This window comes from Artibeus jamaicensis, unplaced genomic scaffold, assembly GCF_021234435.1.
Source record: "Artibeus jamaicensis isolate MK-2021 breed Jamaican fruit bat unplaced genomic scaffold, CSHL_Jam_final scaffold_1031, whole genome shotgun sequence".
NCBI lineage: Eukaryota > Metazoa > Chordata > Mammalia > Chiroptera > Phyllostomidae > Artibeus > Artibeus jamaicensis.
This window is the reverse complement of record NW_026522026.1, coordinates 1,419,613-1,438,970: the sequence shown is the minus strand read 5'-3', so window position 1 is coordinate 1,438,970 and position 19,358 is coordinate 1,419,613. Positions and strand designations below refer to the sequence as shown.

Genomic DNA, 19,358 nt, shown 5'->3' with positions numbered 1-19,358 from the left:
GTTCCTCAAAATCCCTCCCCCCTTTTTCCCCTTAAGTTCCCTTCCCCTCTCCCCTCTGGTCGTGCCCACTTGTTCTCTATTTCAGTGTCTTTGTTTTTATTCTGTTTGCTTGTTTGTTTTATTCTTTAGCTTCCTGTCAAAGGTGAGATCATATGGTATTTGTCCTTCAATGCCTCGCCTATTTCACTCAGCATAATGCTTTCCAGTTCCATCCATGTTGTTGCAAAAAGTAGTAGCTCCTTCTTTCTCTCTGCTACATAGAATTCCATTGTGTATATGTACCACAATTTTTTGATCCATTCGTTTACTGATGGGCACCTAGGTTGCTTCCAACTCTTGGCTATTGTAAATTGTGCTGCTATGAACATTGTGGTGCATAGGTTCTTTGAAATTGATGCATTTCACTGACCACATCCTCATTTCAGGTCTGATCGTTCTACCCATGCAGCCTTCAACTTGTGCTCTGTTGGAGGAGTCAGTGCAAATACAAGGTTCTAACTTTTACGAAAGGGAAGAGCAGGGGAAAGATGTGAGAAAAGAAGACAGTAGAGTTGGATGCACCTCAAATTATATATAAATAAAAGCTTCCCTTGTTTATACTTTTACATGACCACTGTGATTTCTAACATGTTAATGGGGACATTTTTCCTACTACTGCAATCATTCTCCTTACTTTTTGAGGCACAGAGCTAACTTGAATCCCCTTAAGTAGTACAAAAACTACAGTAATGCTGAGACTCAGTGTAGGATGTTCTTGGTGATATCAAATCATTAGTCAACTAAAAAGTATAGAACATTAAAAAGGAGGGTATTAAAATGGGTAGGGAGTGCAAACAGTGGAAATTACATTAAGCTGAAGAAATCTGGTAGGTCAGTTCTCTATAGAACAAAATAGTCTATCAACCAGGTTATTAACAAAAAGGCAAAAATTCTCAATTTTATAGGTGAGTGAAAAAAATATGCATGCTGCACTTTTATATATACAATGAATTCTTTCTATGCACTATACTTTTATTACTATGGTAGGTTTGAGAGCTTTTCATGGGGAAAAATATCCTTATCATGTCTGGAAATTGGACATCATAAACTGCAGTTAGAAATTACTACAACTATATTCCAAAACTGAGTATGTTGAAGGAGGTAAAAAATTACTGAAAATCTAAATCATTTCTAGAGACAATATCATCTCCAAACCTCCTAACAGGATTTAGGTACAGCAGCAAACTAAGAATCAAGGTTTTACTTCTCCATTCATTCTATTGGCACATATTTCTTGACTGCAGACCGTGTGCCAGGCAACTGTAGGCACAAGCAGTGATAAACAAAACAGCAACAATTCCTGCCCTTGTGGAGCCTTCACTTTATTAGAAAGATAGAACACCAAGACGTGTACTGTGCTAAATGCTGACACGTACTAAACAAACATTATGGAGGATGGGAGCTAAAGAGTGATGGGGGAAGGTTTCATTTTAGAAAGGGCAGTCACTGAGAAGGTCCTATTAAAGAAGGTAAGAAAATGACAACGGGGACAGCAAATGCAAAATCCCTGACCCAGGAGCATGACTGGACAGTGAGGCTCAAGCAGAGTCATGAAGAGGGACAGAAGTAGCAGGTGAGGTCAAAGAGATCATGGTGGATAGTATATGAAGAGGTAAGGACAGGTGCAGGGAGGTAGTAGACTAATTAAGAAGCATTTGCAGTAATCTAGATTGTGGGGGCAATTTCTTCGTGAGTCCCCCCAGTGCCACGGACATGTGTGAATGAATAATGACCAAGACATGCTGGATCTGTTTAGGGGATGGAGGTGTGGGCTGTGGCCAGTTTCTCAGGGGAGACAAAGGCCAGCAGCAGCCAGTTTTTCCGAGGAGAAAAGGGCCTTGAGCCCCCTCATCCCTAGCCTTTTATTGGGTTGTAGTACACAGGAATACAGGGCGGCATGGATCAAACAGTAGATAACATTTCAAAGAGACGTGAGGGCTTCAGAGTCTGAGTCAGTGTCTGTCAGGAAGAGAGTTGCAGAAACTTTGGGAGACATACTCATTTCTTCTTCGACCCTTATCATATGAATGAAAGAACTCTTAGCAGATTTCACAGGTTTATCAGCAAATCTTTGTGATGCCAGATTTTTCCCCAGGGCACGCTCTAGCAAGACAAGGAGCTGCACCTCTCCCCAACAGGCTTAAGGGGATTAGAGCCAGGAAGCCTTCTCCTAGAGGACATGGGGACTCAGGTTTTGTCAGAGCTGGGGGGTGTAGGGGGTGGGTGAGAGGCCGTTGCTCTTTGTTGCAGCCTCCCCCCAAGTCCTTCCATAAAGGGCTCCCATGTGATTGAGTCTGGCTTAGGTTGCCCCCTGCTGTAAGGGGTCTTACCCACCACTGACTTCCAACCAAGCTCTGGGGGCAGGGAGAGGAACTGAGGCAGCATTTGCTACCAGAGACAGGCTTTGTCTCCTGTGGCTGGCATTCCAAAGGTTGTCTCTCACCCTTAGCCACAAGGGGTAGAGATACAATTCCTAAAATTAGGCAGAGTGGTCTACAACACTAGGTGAGAGAGAACAGTAACTTGGACCAGGTTATGGTGATACTGCATGTAAGATATGGTGAGATTCCGAATATCTGAACATCTTTGAGGGTAAACAGACAGGATTTGCCAAAGGATCGAGTAAGGGGTGCAAAGAGAGACAGGAGTCAAGGAAGACTACAATGTTTCTGTCTTAAGCAACCAGAGAAATGGAGCTGTTCATCGTAATGGGAAACTCTGTAGGAGGAGCTTATCTGAAGTAGATGAAATATGCTAAGTGAAATAAGCAAGCCAGTGAAAGACAAATACCATATGATCTCACCTATAAGTGGAACCTAATAAAAAAAACAAACAAGCAAGCAAAATATAACCAGAGACACTGAAATAAAGAACAAACTGACAGTAACCAGAGGGGAGGTGGGAGGGTGATAATGGGGGGAAGGTGGAAGGCTTTTCAGGAATATGTATAAGGGACACATGGACAAAACCAAACGGGGGTAGGACCAAGGGTGGGAGGTGGGGATGGCTGGGTTGGGGAGAAAATGGAGACAACTGTACTTGAACAACAATAAAAAAAATTTTTTTAAAAAGATCAGTTCTACACATGTTACTTTGAGATGCTTATTAGTCAGGCAATCACTTGTTTTCAATCAAGGCATGAAGTCTGGCCTAGAGACCCCAAAGCAGATGGCATCAGCATATTGAAGAATTACTTCAAAACACCAAGCGTAGTCCTCTTTTGGGCTTTCTTGGTGATGTGCTGGGTACCTTGGGTCTGTCATCCAGCTCTTTTATCAATCAGAAATGGATTATCACAGGACTCCAACTTTGCTCATGTAATACTTTTAAGAAAGTATTATATATAGAACATTTTTTTCTAAAGCAATCGGTTTTCAACTAATCATACTCAACAAACACTCCTGACGACCTATTATGCATCAGGCACTGGGGACACGGTAGTGAACGACAGACATGGTGGTCCCCGCCTTCAGATGAATCCGTATAATGGGGGAGACAAATTCAGAACAATAATATCTATCACCTACATGATGGATTAATTACTTAATAGTCATGGCGGCACGTCCTACACAGGAGAGGCTACAGAAAGCAGGCGATGTGTAAGTGTGCTTCTCCTGGGCAGCTTCCCTGGACCCACGGCTTACTCCCACCACACCTCTCCTCCAGAATTACAGTCTCTCAGGGACCAAAGGCATCACGGAAATGATACGTTGCTTACAAAGAGATACAGCCTTTAAGGACAGTAAAGTATTCAATACCACCTTAATCTTTAACAGCCTTAAAGGAAAATACTATATCCATCTCTCTCAATGTTTATAACCTATGCAGTGAACTGTTACGATCTTTCCACATTTCGGGGATCACGGTTCATATAAAATAAAGTGTAGTCTTCACTTGACTGAAGGAAAAACTGAATGCTACACCTGAATTCTAATCTACATAGGTACTTGCGCAGAACTTTAAGATAAAAATGAGAGTCAAAATAGGTCTTCTAGTCACATCTAGTCTGAAACACACTTACACATAGTGTACACCATTATACAAAAAGAGATGGAATTTTAGTGCTGTAAAACATGTAGGGAGGATGCAACCCAGTATGACTCTCATTTGAGAGAACAGAAAACTTAATCTCAGGAAGACTACATGACCATGACTTGCCCGAAGTTGGACAGCTAGTTAGTAGCAAAGCCAAGACTTGACCAAAATCTCCCCAACACTTAATTCAGACTGCACTAGGAAAACTCTCTCTCTTTTTCTTTTAGAAAGAAAAGAAAGAATGAAATGGAGGTACTAGTAAAAGTTTTCACTTCAAAAGCCTTCTTTTGCAGGAAGTTTTATGAGCTAGAAGGAAACCCCGTGGAGGACTTCAAATACCCAGGTTATTGGTACAGAGAGACGGAATAAGAGACAATGACTACACCATGAAAAGAGGCCCTAGAAGAGTAAATACTAAAAATACTGACTTCTGTATTCCCAGTATCTAAAATAGTACCTGACATATACTGTGCATTCAAAATACACTGGTTCAATTTAATTGATATGAATTAAATTACAGACTGTGAAAGGCATATATTAACATCCTTCTGTTGATGAAAGTGAGTTACGTTGAATCTCCATGTAATGATGACAATGAGAGATCAATAACTGCATTATATCAAAGTCTTCATCTTATATGAAAGATAGAGAATCTTAAAAGCAGCAAGAGAAAAGGAGACAGTTACCTACAAAGGAGTTCCCATTAGACTATCAGCTGATTATTCAAAAGAAATCATGCATGCAAGGAGGGACTAGGAAGAAGTCTGTGAAGTCACAAAAGGCAAGGACCTACAGCCAAGATTACTCTACCCAGCAAAGCTTTCATTTAGAATAGAAAAGCAGATACAGTGATTCCTGGATAAGGTCAAGTTAAAGGAGTTCATCATCATCCAGCCCTTATTTCATGAGGGTAATGTAAAAGGACTTTATTAAATCCCTTTAATAAAAGGGACTTATCTAAGAAAAAGATATGAACAGTAAAATGACAACAAACTCACACCTATTAACAACCAAACCTAAACAAACAAACAAACAAACTAAGCAAATAACTAGAACAGGAACAGACTCACAGAAATGGAGATCGCATGGAGGGTTATCATCAGGGGAGTATGACGGGGAGAGGGGGAAAAGGTACAAAGAATAAGTAGCATAAATGGTAGGTAGAAAATAGGGGGAAACAGTATAGGAAATGTAGAAGCCAAAGAACTTAAATGTATGACCCATGGACATGAACTAAGCGGGGGGAATGCAGGGCAGAGGGGAATAAAGGATAGAAAATGAAGAACTGTAATAGCATAATCAATAAAATATATATATATTTTAAAAGTCTTCATCTTGCATCATTGTTATAGGTCAGCAAAGATTTAGCGTGGAGTATATAACTAAATCTGTATATAGAAAGAAAAAAGCTCTGCTATTGTAAAATTAATGAAAACTTAGATATTTGTGTAGTGCTTAACAATTTACAAAGAGGATTCATATATACACACATATATATGATGCATTTAAACATATATTATATTTACATATATTACATATTTTATAAAGCACATATGATATGCAGTAGGCATTATTATCGACTCCACTGACAATTAAATCAAAGTCCTGAGACACTAAGTGTTTGCAGCTAGAGGTAATAGTTTGAAACTGAACTCAGGTCTCTAAACTCCAAATTCAGATGAACCTTCTGCATCCTTTCATTGGATATTTAAAAGTTGACAAGTTTCTACTTGGAATAATAACAAGCTTGTGGGCACCAGTTACTGTCTTTGCAACCTCCCTCCTAGCAGGGAATGGGTAATAAATTTAACATAATCTCACAAGATACTTTGACATGGGGAGACTGTGGACACATATCTCTAGGTTATCATGTTGGGGTACCTGAGTTTACCTTAGTGGAGAAAATATTTCACCACTAAGTAGCATATGGATGGAGATTCACTCCTAATTCCTTAAAAAGGTTAAAATTATAACAACACGGATCATTGAAATAATGTTACAGCAGTGAAATAAAGGGTGTCCTGCATCCATGCCAATGTGAAAGAGGAGAAAAAGAATTATGTTATTCCTTAACCCACCCAACATCACACTCACTGGTTATTCAGAGCACTAAGTTTAGAGAAGGTGCACACTCGCAGGCTCTGTCTGCTATCTGGCCCGCCCTTGTTCCCCCAAGTCAGCACTGCACACATTAACCATTCCTCACCTCGCCGTCTCCTTCCACTCCATCTCCTGCCCGTCCACAGCCAGCAGCTCATCCAGTTCGGTGAAGAGCTGAGGAGGGGCTGGGCTGTCATCCTCCTCGCCCAGGATGAATCGGATGCGTTCTGCGGCCGGAGAGACTGCAGAAGTGAAAATACTGCGGTTAAACACCGGCTGCACATCCCCGAGGAAAGTGGAGCCCCAAGCTCTTCCTCTGTCCCCAAAGCTGTTGGGTTTCCCTTCCACACTTTCGGTGGACATCTTCCTTGCTTATCCCCAGCCAAAAGACAAAAAGAAATCAAAGCCCTTCCCTATTCCCTTGGTTCTAAACTGTATCTCAGCTCTCCACTACTGTCCAGCAGGGCAGCACTCCATTTCTTTGTGGTGTGTGACAAGGAACTTTCAGCCCTCAGATGAGCTGAGGTCCAACCTCATGACCTTCCCACCTTCCCCACTTATGGCCCACCCAAAACTATTAGACAGAGACCAGCCTGATCCAATCATTTCTTCTACAACAGTGGGAAGGGCGACAGAGCGCCCCAATCCTGAGTTTCTCCCAGGTGCCCGCCTCCTACCTACCCTCCCTCTATCCAATGTCTAATGCCTATACCCTCAAAGGCTCCTCACTGCTCGGAACTGGCTAACTGCAAAGCCGATGAATGAATATTTAACAAGATGGGGCCTCTTCTTTACACAATGGCAGTACCCAAAAATGTTTAGTCACACTTCAATGCATTTGAAAAACAAGCCCAAGTAAAACATTGTATACCTGAGGGGGGAAAATTCCAACATGCTCAAGCACATAATTAAACACTCTACTAGCTCCTTTTGACCCCGTCTTCTGAGAAAATATAATGTAATGAAAAATTAACTAGCATGTCCTCCAAGTCACAAATTACTTTTCTCTTCTTCTTCTTTTTTAAAGACTAGCATTTAGAAACTGATGGTCACCCTGATCAGTGTGGTTCACTGTGTTGGGCACTGTCCCACAAAGCGAAAGTTTGACAGTTCGATTCCCTCTCAGGGCACATGCCTGGGTTGCAGGTCAGTCCCCGGATGGGGCTCATGTGAGAAGCACCTGATCAATGTTTCTCTCCCTCTTTTTCTCCTTCCCTTCCCCTCTCTCTAAAAATAAAAACCTAAAACTTTATTTAAAATTAAAAAGAAAGTAAACTGATGGTCATGTTATAAAACTAAAGCCCACAGATACTTTTTGCAATACCTAGGTAAAACTAAGAATGGTATATACATATGAATGCAGTTCAAGTAGAAAGATATATATACATATATGTGTGTCTACATACAGATAAATATGTAGCAATATATGTATTCAAACAACCTAAAAAAAAGGAAAGTGCCTACCACCTGAAAACTATTCATATAGGACAAGAATAAAATTCCATAGATCAAATATATTTACTACAAATAAACCCATAAAAATATTCAACCTAACTAGTAATCAATAGTAATCATTAAAATTAGTTACATGTTTTACCTATTAAAATGGCAAAAATTTAAAAGAATGATAATGCCTAACATCAGCAATGTTTAGGAAATTTGTCACTGATAGAAGCCTAATAGGGAACATCACTCTCTGAAGGGAAATTGAAAAGGATATGAAATTGTTTTAAAAGTATATGTGTCCAGTGAGCTAGTAACTCTATTACTATAAAGACATTCAATGAGTCGTTATCTCAAAGGCTCAGCTACAGAGGTGACCACTACAGCACTGTTTATAACTGAGAACAATAGAAAAAGTCAAAATGTCCCCCCAAAAAGGACTGGTTAAATAAACTATAGTACACTGTTCAATAAAATACCATGTAGTCATAAAACATGAAGTCAAGGTTATTGTTTTTTGCTGCATATGTCACATAATTTTAAATAAATAAAACTGCAAATTCATATACATAAAGTGATTCTGCTTTAGGAAAGAAAAATATACATATTCACATCAAACAGCCTGGTATTATGGAGATCCTCACTTTGCATGGTGCCAATGTGTGTAAATTTCAATTACCACAGTTTAGTTAAATAACACTAGTCCCCTAACAACACAGTAAAAATTTTAGTTAGCATGGTTTATGAACTGTGAAGTAACTGCATGAAGTACAAAATACAAACTTCGCTGCTACCTCTTCGGCATCTTTCAAAGTCTGACAGTGATTGGTTACCATACATTTGTCATCCAGTTCACATACAGACACCAAAGTGTGTGGTTGCATTGCCTTCTTACCGCCCAATGACAAATTCATGCAGTGTGGATACTCAAAAGAGGAAGACAGCCAACAAAGATGAAAGCACAGCACAGAAACAAAATGTGATGCACTGGTAGTGAAATCTGTAGTCAATTGTACATGGAGTTATAGAAGATCCAGCTGATCGTGGAAATGTAGACAATGCCGCCTTTGGCCATTTGAGAGACTCTAGATATTTAGTGGAGGAACTTAGTGAAGGTATACTGGTCAACATAAACAAGGAAAGTAGTGGTTAGAAAATGATTATGATGTCTCGAAAGGGAGGAGGTGAAGCTGGCAAAAGAAAAAAAAAACCTTCACATTAAAGGATCTCAGAGACATTTCCTGACACAGAAAGCACAAAGGATAAAATGTTAGAAGCTGCTCTAAATTAGAGAGGCATATGACAATTTGGGTGCAGAAAAGATGCTCATTCCATTTCATTTGTTGTATGATAGCAAGGAAGCAAACACTATTTAAACTACTTCTGAGGAGGTTTTACAAAGGAATCAACCCCTTTAATCCTAATGTTTCTAATGTTTTTTAAAAATTGCATGTACTGCACTGTTGATGGGATTGCATACTGGTACAACCACTATAGAAAACAGAATGGAATTTTCTCAGAAAACTAAAAATGGATCTGCCTTTTGACCCAGCAATTCCACTGCTAGGATTATACCCTAAGAACCCTGAATCACCAATCCAAAAGAACCTATGCAACCCAATGTTCACAGCAGCACAATTTGCAATAGCGAAGTGCTGGAAGCAACCTAGGTGCCCATCAGTAAATGAATGGATCCAAAAACTATGGTACATTTACACAATGGAATTCTCTGCAGCAGAAAGAAAGAAGGAGCTCCTACCCTTTGGGACAGCATGGATGGAACTGGAATGCATTATGCTAAGCGACATAAGCCAGGTGGTAAAAGACAAATACCATATGATCTCAGCTTTAACAGGAACCTAAACAACAAAACAAACAAATAAGCAAAATATAACCAAAGACACTGAAATAGAGAACAGGCTGACAGTGACCAGAGGGGAGAGGGGAGGGAATTTCAGGGGAAAAGGGGAAGGGTTTACAGGAACAAGTATAAAGGACACATGGACAACAACTAAGGCGGGTGGAAATGGGAGGAAGGTGGGGAGGGCTGAGTGGTCGGGCTGCGATGGGAGTAAAACACAGAAAACTGTACTTGAACAACAAATAAAATTTTAAAAAGTAAAAAAATATTTAAAAAACTGCATGTACTAAATAAACATTAGTTTCACTACTTTTTAAATTTCCCTATAGCCAACAACAAGTGTTAAATAATTCAGTAAAAAATTTAAAGTCGAAGAACAATAGTAACCTTTCCCACTGATCATGTGTTAGGTACTGCATAACTTCAGCTCACATAGTAATTTTTATGGTCCTTCAAAAGCAAGAACTGCCTATATAATCTTTTTTAAAACATTTATTTACTGATTTGAGACAGAGGAAAGGGGAGAGAAAGAGAGGGAGAAAGGGAGGGGAAGAGAATGAGGGGGAAGAGAGGGAGAGACAAAGGAAGAGAGGGAGAGAGAAGCATTGATTTGTTGTTCCACTTACTTACACATTCAGTGGTTGATACTTGTATGTGCCCTGACTGAGAATCGAACCCTCAACCTTGGTATAGTGAGACAATGCTGTAACTGACCGAGCTACCTGGCTAGGTAGATATCTTTCAAATGTTTATTTTTAGGGCTTCCATTTTCTCCCTTTCATTTTCCTAACAGTTCTGAAGTGGGCACAATTCATTCACATATTCACTCAGCAATAGTTACTGAGGACTCTGTGCTCTAGTGGACTTTGCTTCAGGGTCTGTAGATAAAGTGAAGAGCTAGACAAAAAGATCCCTGTTATCGAGTTTATATGAGGGGAAACAAGCATCAATTAATTAATTGATTAAATTAAACAGTATACAAAAAATCTATGAACTATGTTTGCAAATCATTAAAATAAGGTCATTGAATACATAGTATTCCAGGACATAATATGTTTTACTTATGTAATTAGGAAAAAAGGGCTTTGAAATTTTTCAACATCTCCAGGAGAAAAATATCTAAAATAAAGTTCCAGAACTTTGTGCAAAAACATTTGCAGTGCAGTTTCAGTCAAGAAATAGGACGTGTGATTATCTTTGAAGATCAGGGACAGCATAAAAAAATTAAGGGGAGAGCTAAAAATGACAGTTTTTAGAATTTGGAATCTGCATAATACTTCTGAAGAGTGTAGTGGAGTTATTGATCACAGTGGTTCTGCAACTGATAATCACAAATTTAACTAACTTTTCATCAACATTAAACATCAAAGACCCCTTAGTTAGAACTAGCTTTTGAAAGGGGAAGTCTATGTTTAGAGATTCAACGTTTTGTCCATTTCTGAAAGATGTGATGTGGGTTTGTCCCCACCTCTAACAGAGAAGAATAAATGTTTCTCCTGCTTAAATAACAGAATTTCCTCCACAGACAGCATATATCTCTGCTCAGCTCTAATCCACAGAGCATCACTCTGAAGTCTGGTGTCCTTGAGTCAGGAAAACACAATTCACCGCTTATCAGACAACAATTCTTCTGTGACATCTGCAACATGGAATGGAAGAAGGGTGAAGCATTACCTCCAAGTCTCCCTCTCTAGGCACCGTGTCTAAGCACCTTTCTTAAGTTGTCTTATTCATTAAATACAGCCTCTGAGCAACCAATAGAACAATCCCTTTGGGACAAAATCCAAAAGCATGTCATAAACTAGTTTACTACTGTAGCAAATTCCTTTCCTAAGCTGTTTCTCCAAGCTTTCCCAGGAACTAGAAGTAGGTAAGAGGCCACAACAATTGTGTTGTAAATATCCACCTATGGGAGGGGCATCCTCTGTGGCCAGCAAAATACCCTTCCCAATTTCTATCATTCTTACACAAAGATAAGCACAGTGAGAGCACCCCTAATAAAGTACATCAGGAACTCATTTTTCCCATAACTTTTGATCAAAAGGTTAAATGAGTTAAACGCAAGACAGCAATACATTGAGAGTGAAAGGACAGACTTGAGCCAAACTGCCAGCATTTAAATCCCAACTCTGCTACTTATCTGCAGCGTGACCTAAGACAAGTTAATTAACCTTAGTGTCTCAAGTTCCCCACCTGAAAAATGGAATGATGATCATCATTATATAGTAGTTATATACAAGGCTTCAATTAGTTTGAAAATTGCTGTCCCTTACTAATAAATCCTGCCTAGCTTCTAAGAAAGAAAGCTCTCACAGATACTGGCCTTGAGAGCCCTTATATGTTGAAAATATATAAGGCAGGGCAGAAAAAAGCCAACAGTTCTGCATGTGTTACTTCAATGAATTAGGTAGCTTCAATAATGAGAACACAAAGATTACCCACGTTCTGGGAAGCAGCCAATAAAAGAACAAGGGGAAAATAATGAAACCCTTAATAGCCTCACTTTAATACCCGGGAGTGGGGAACATCAGAAAATCAACTTGCATTATGATGAATAGATCATGATTCTGAGTAATAACTAACCTAGTTTCATCATTAAAAAAAACTGGAAAAAAATGAGAGGGTGACAGGGACAGATAAAATGAGGGAGAGAGAAAACCTTCAAATTAATCCAATAAAATTTGCCAGTACAAAAGACCTGTAGATCAAATTCAAGTTAATGCCTCTCATTGGCTGTGATTTTTTAAAATTCTGTTCTCTGGTTAAAATGTGTTTTGGTTTTTATTTATTTTTTTTACTTATTTACTTTCTGAGTAGCTGCAGAATTTCCTGGAGGGCCCTGTACTGATGCGGTCATCCCTGGCCAGTGTCCACCTGCAGAGTAACACTGTGATGGTCTGTAGCCTGGGGAGGCCCCGAGCTCCAAAGTCCCCACTGCTATCAAGGAAGGCAAGTATGTGGCAGGAACGCGGTCCATACCACTCCCGCGACCAGCACTACGGAAGACATCACTTACACGTCATCACACTCATTCCTGGTGAGCCTGAACCCGGCCTTAGAGCAGCCACTTCCCTCAGTCAGAGATGGCGTATGAGAAGAATCCTCTCCGCCGGGCCTGGCTAGAGACAGTTGACTCTCAGTTTGCCTTTCATGTCGCTCTGGCTCCCAGTTGTGTGCCCAACCTTGTCTTCCTCAGCAACTCGGAAGTGTCTTGTAACAGAATGTACCTGCTCATTTTCAAACGTTTTTCTTCATTTTTCCTGACTAGATTATTTTTTCCCTTCCTCTATAACTCTGACTCAATTGCTAAGGCCCAGATGAAAATTATATTTTTTCCAATAACCTATGTTAACTATTCACAGAAATGTGTCTCTCCTTTATTTAAACCATAACAATACTTTGTGTCCAAATTGCTTACTTTTAGCACCACAAACATACAGCCTGCTCATGGTTACCTAACTTTTGTAGATGTGACTTTTCTCTCCAAACAGACCATCAAGGTCCTGGCTAACAGGGTCCGTGTTCTGTGTACTTCCCTCAAAGACCTACCTAGTACTGTGCACCCAACAGTTGCCTTGAATAATAATGAATCAGATGTGGCTCAATAAACTTGGATATTTTCAAGGACATAAAAACATAATCATTTGCAAAAGGAAGCTTACATTAAGAACCCTGAAGTGAAAACTAAATTTTAAAGACTGTCTTTATTCATCTTTGGTTTAGCTGCACAGTGACCAAAATATGGTCGCTATTCAATTTTGAGTAAGCCACAGATAAAAGAATAAACACGTCAGGTAAGCTATGTTCCTCTGCTTGATTCAATCCCTCCCACCTGAGGGGCTGCAACATTCAATCTGCACTTCTGCAAAGACACTCAGTGCCCACTGTTTTGTGTGGTACCCATTGCTATCTTTGGTCTTTACAACTTGGTTAAGCCAATCAATTGGTTCATTCCTTACTTCCACAATTTTTGTGCCAACTTAATGCACAGTAAAGTTACGCAAAAAGAATGGGTAAAAAAAGTAAGACAATGAATTAAAAACTGAGTAATATACATTCTGCCCCAGTTTCTCACAAGAAATCTTTTCCTGCTTCTTTCCTCTGCCTGTGCAGAGGCGCAGTGGGGAGATGCCGTGGCGTGACGAAATGGAAACCCTGAGGCTTAGCAGTAATTCAAGTACAGCTCTGCACTTTCGTTTCGTAACTTAGTATTTACTTGTTTTTAGTAGATGCAATACACTAGCGTATTTCTTAAAAGAACACAAAACATTTGTTAAGAAAAGTTCCCTGTCCTCAAGGAACTTATAAATGGTAAAACAGCATATAATAGGAAAAGTGCCATGAATAAACATGTCATAAACATGTAACTAACGTTTCTGAATGATTGCACTGTTAAGTGCTTTCCATGCATTATATCATAAGCCAATGAAATATCCACTATTATTCTCCTCTCATATTACTCTACTGAATATTAAGAGGCTGAGGACTTCCCCAAGATCACACAAGTAAGGCCTATGACCTCAAACCTACCCATATTAATGTCCGAGCCCATTTCTTAGCCACCACACTCTAACGAACGATTTCATTCAAAAAGCAAAAGGTCAGATTGCCACATGAACAGTATAGAAAGAAACATGATGGATTCCAGGAGAGGCAGAAATCATAATGGCACATGAAATAGTCCTAAACTAAATGACTGAGCACTTGGTTCATTGCCCACCTAAAGGCACTCTGTGAAAGCACCCTTCTGTTTTTAGACTGGGAAGCATCCCACTGTGGCCTCCCTGCAGGCTACCCCCCAAAAATTGTTTTCAATAAAAATAATGATCATAATGAACAATTCAAACTGAGCATGATGAGTTTATATGCAAATTTACTATTGCGGGTTAAATGAGGATTCTGGATTTGGAATTTTCTCCTGACAAAGTCCACCATCTGGTAGAGTCTTAGCTCTCAAACCAAAGTGTGAAATGAAATAACTATTTATTTTGTTAAGTTATTAATGTGCTACCATCAACTGGTGTACAGTTATCATTTTAAGTATTCATTTTACTTCTTCATTCTGCTATACAGTTGGTAGGTTGATGCCACAGTTGTTAAGGCTCCCACAATTTCTCTAATTATTAGACCACTGTAGTATCTTTAAATATATTTAAATACCTGTATACAATCCTCAAAAGTCATTTTCACATTCATAACTGTAAAATCTGAGAAATAACAACAGTAAATTTCATGTATATAATATAGATATGCATATACACACACATACATATAAATCTTTAAAACACACACACACACATTGTAATGACTATCTGGTACTCCTGCTCCTGAGCAACCTAATCTCCTTTTCTGATAGCAGCATCCCATTTTCCTTTGGAGACCCATCTTTACACCTGCAGGTTCACTGAGGCTGAATCCAGCCCCTGCGGTACAGGTCTGTACAATGAGAATATCACAACTCTTGGCCACAGCAATTAATTTCTGAATGAACACTTTACCTAACCTAGGCCAATCAGGGTGAATAAGTGTCAGCCTTTTGTTGGAACTTCCCTGAAACAAATTTTCACTTTATGCTAAGGTGCCAAATAGGAATAGAAGCTTTGAGTACAGATGGCCATCCTGTAACCCTAAGAATAAAGTAAACACGGAAGACCTTACAACCAAGGTAGAGGCAGCTTCCTAATGCCATCATGTAAGCATTTAGATTCAGCCATGCCTGAAGTCGGTTACTTTTCAAACATATGCGTGATTCTCTTCAGCTTAACTTAGTCTGAGCTGATTTTTTTGTCACTTGCAACCAAAAGAGTCCTGATATACATGTCTGTGATTCCATTTTAGCTGGTTAGAGTAAAGGTAACTTGTATTGGCCATCCATGTATTGGCATCTTCAAAGTAACTGCATTGAAGAACGTGTTTATATAGAACCCAAGTTTCCTTGGAGTGACCTGGACAAGTCATCTAGATGTTCTCCATGCTTTAACCTACTGCTCCCACAACAAATCCAGAAAATAACTACTGATTTACGTGCTGCCAGATTCTAGACAGGTAAATTGGATGGTTACCTTTTCTGTTTCAAATTAGCTAAGGCATTAAAATAGCAAAACAGCATTCATTAAGTTAGATAATTTTTAAAAAGTACTTAGGTATCCATGTATTAATAAGCTCCCACACATGAAAAGCTGCCAATTATCACAATTATCATAAATATGCTATGACATTATTATTCAGCTATAAAGAGCCAACAGCACTAAGATCCTGATTTCAGAACACTACCAGACTATCCTACTTAGGAGCAGAATAAGTTCACCTTCAGCCAGCAAGAGTAATAAAAATTGAAACTTGCTGAGACACTTTTTGGAAATATCTATGGCTTAGGCTTTCATCTTCAAAGTGCTGAAAAACATTTTACCTATAGTTTACATTCCAAAGAAGTTATCAGGACTCAGGTCATATCTAAGGCACTCTGAATTCTTTAGACTAAAAAGGTGGTAGCCCTTGAATTCCCCCAACTAATTTCTTCATAATCTCTGCCAATACAGAGGGTGGAAGAATCAAAACTAGGCTGTCAGTGGCATTAAAATGCATTTTTTCAAAATACTACTAAGCCACTCACCAATAAGCAGTCCCAGTTATATTCTACCAGTCAATTAAATTTTGTCTATAAAATTCCAGGGCATGCTGTACTGAGAAGACATTGGCTCAAAGCCTTTTTGGTCAGCTGATAGAAATGTTATTTCAATATTTCGGGAGTCTCTATTGGACAGACATTAAATCCACATCAGTCATTTTGGGGTTTAGCTACCTCAGTGATGACCTATAAGTAACAATATGGACTGTCCCCAGAAAAAATTTATATATAAAAACCCCAATCCCCAAATGAGATGGAATTTAGAGATGAAGCCCCTGGATAGTACTTAGGTTTAGATGAGGTCACGAGGGTGGGGCCCTCATGGTGGCATTGGGGCCCTCATAAGAGGAGATACTGAAGCTTGCTTCCTCCTTCTCTCCACTGTGTGAGGACAAAGTGACAAGTCTGCCATTTCTAAGACAAGAAGTGGGCCCTCACCAAGGACTCAAACCACCTGGCACCTTGATCTTGGACTTCTCAGTCTCTGGAACAGTAAGAAATAAATTTATATTTACTTATATAAATGTATATGTTTAGTCACCCAGTTTATGGTATTTTCTTATGGCAGCATGAACTAATGCAGTAATTAAGCTAACTAATGATGAAAATAAACTTTTTTACTTTTCTTCTAGATGTTACCTTCCATAACATCACTTTCCCTACTTTGTTTAATCCAGGTTTGCATGGTATTCCCAAGCTTGTGGAGAGCAATGGGCTCACAGAAAGAGTAATAACCAAATTTCGCTGGTTCCTTCCCCAGGTGTATATCACAAGACTCCATCTCCTCCCACCCCCCGATGAATCCACCTCCCAGGTATTTCCTTGTCTCCAACGGATGTTTCACTCATACTCATCCTTTTGGCCCCATACCATTGTTGATGCCCTGTCTCTGCAAACCCACCTAGAAAGGGTATCACATTGTAACACTGTCAACAGGGCCCAGCATGGTAGTGTCACTACCCTGTTACAGAACCATACAGGGTGTCCAACCTTTTGGCATGTCTGGGCCACACTGGAAGAAGAAGAAATGTCTTGGGCCACACATTAAACACATTGCAACACATAATCACAAAGAAATCTCATAATGTTTTCAGTAAACTTTTGATTTTGTGTTGGGCCGCATTCACAGTCATCCTGGGATGTATGCAGCCTGCGGGTCACAGGTTGGACACCCCTGATAGAACTGGCTATGATTCTGAAAGCTAAAGAGACTGAGCATCCACAAGGTTCTAAAAATAACCTGAGCACATAACAGTGGGGGTGAGGTGAGGGGCTCCATAAGTGTGGCGTGGAAAAATGAGATGCTTTCTGTAAATAGAAACTCACCCATTAATTAAGATGGTAAAGATGTAAAAGTTCCTAATGTATGTCATAACCTCCATTTCCATTTTCCTTTAGTTTCTCTCTACTTCACTTCTCTTTGCTCTGCCAGACCTGTCCATGATAAGGTTTATATGATGAATCACTCTGCTTAAGAGTGAACACATCAGCATTTTCTCCAGGTTCAACTCAGAACAATTATCAGCACAATTTATACCCTGAGGTTTCTGAAGTCAGACTCAATTCTCATCAACACTGGGAAAACTTCAAGACTCCAAAAATAAACTCTACAGCCTTTTCTCAAGTGCAATGGTTTTCTATACAAAGTAGCTGAATTTAATGCTGTAATATTAATGTCAAAATTACCGTGCTACGACTCCACTCTAAGAAGACATCTAACCCAATTAAAAAATGGAAAAAGGACTTGAAGAGACACTTCTCCAAGGAGGACATACAGAACATTCAGAGACACATGAAGAGATGCTCAATATCGTTAGCTATCAGAGAGATGCAAATTAAAAGCACAATGAGATACCACTTTACACTGGTCAGGATGGCTATCATAAACAAAGCAACAAACAACAAATGTTGGAGAGGTTGTGGGGAAAAGGGGTCCTTAGTTCACTGTTGGTGGGATTGCAGACTGGTATAACCACTATGGAAAACAGTATGGAATTTTCTGAGAAAAATAAAAATCGACCTGCCTTTTGACCCAGCAATTCCACTGCTAGGATTATATCCTAAGAATCTTAAAACATTAATTTCAAAGAACCTATGCACCACAATGTTCATAGCAGCACAACTTACAATAGCCAAGAGTTGGAAGCAACCTAGATGCCTGTCAGTAAATGAATGGATCAAAAAATTGTGGTACATATACACAATGGAATTCTATGCAGCAGAGAGAAAGAAGGAGCTACTACCCTTTGCAACAACATGGATGGAACTGGAAAGCATTATGCTGAGTGAAATAGGCCAGGAGTTGAAAGACAAATACCATACAATCTCACCTTTAACAGGAAGCTAAACAACAAAACAAACAAGCCAGCAGAATAAAAACAAAGACACTGAAATAGAGAACAAGGGGACAGTGACCAGAGGGGAGAGGGGAGGGAATTTAAGGGGAAAAAAGGGGAAGGATTTGGAGGAACAAATGTAAGGGACACAGGGACGAGAACTAAGGGGGGTAGAAATGGGAGGGAGGTGGGGAGCACAGGGCGTGGTGGGCTGGGATGGAAGAAATAGACAAAAAAACTGTCCTTGAAAAATAACTAAATAAAATTTTTTAAAAAACTACCATGCGAATGCGGCCATTAGATGCCTCCACATACAGAGGACTTCCTCCTTCCTGTAGACTCTCTGTCAAAACGCATTTGAATATGAAGGCACCAACCCTTAAAGAACCTTTAGGACTTCTGACTTCATCTCCACATTGCCAAAAATTCTACCCATCTTTTCCTGGTTAGCAATATTGAAAAATGTGATTCAAAATATAATCCCACTAAAAGGGGAGGGTAGGAGACTGGAAACATCCAGGAAACATTACAAATGCTAGTTCTTTCTTTAAATATTAAAAAATTCCCCAAGGATATATCATCATTCTCAATATTCTGATATAACTGTGAACATAATACAAAAAGGGCAACAAGATTCTACATTTTTTTCTGCCTTTCTAAGTCGGCTTTGAATAAAGGGTCCGAGACCAGTGCCCGCAATCCCCAACCCCTCTGAAGCTAATTTACATTCTCTGCAAAGAAAAACATACAAAACAGGTCCTCCAACACTACCTACCTGGCACTGACGGTTTCACTGCTCTCAGACAGCTGACTGCTTCACTTGCCTAGTTGTGTCCACCCAAAAAACTCTGCGATGGGCAAGCCAACCAGTAACACATGTCACTGGCCAGCAAAGGCCCCAAACCCAGGCTAGAAT

The 19,358-nt window shown here is 39.6% G+C and overlaps 1 protein-coding gene across 6 annotated transcripts in view; it reads right to left on the bottom strand.

Annotated features, from left to right (window-relative positions):
* SLC4A4 (solute carrier family 4 member 4) overlaps nucleotides 1-19,358 on the bottom strand; it is a 321,040-nt gene that overhangs the window by 177,013 nt on the left and 124,669 nt on the right. For 5 of the 6 annotated variants that reach the window (XM_053655652.1, XM_053655653.1, XM_037148610.2 and 2 more), the window contains one exon: nucleotides 6,281-6,416. In XM_053655652.1, coding sequence (XP_053511627.1) covers nucleotides 6,281-6,416 — 136 coding nt within the window. Of the gene's footprint in view, nucleotides 1-6,280; nucleotides 6,728-19,358 lie in introns of those variants that run through there. The other variant, XM_053655654.1, reaches the window with a different exon arrangement.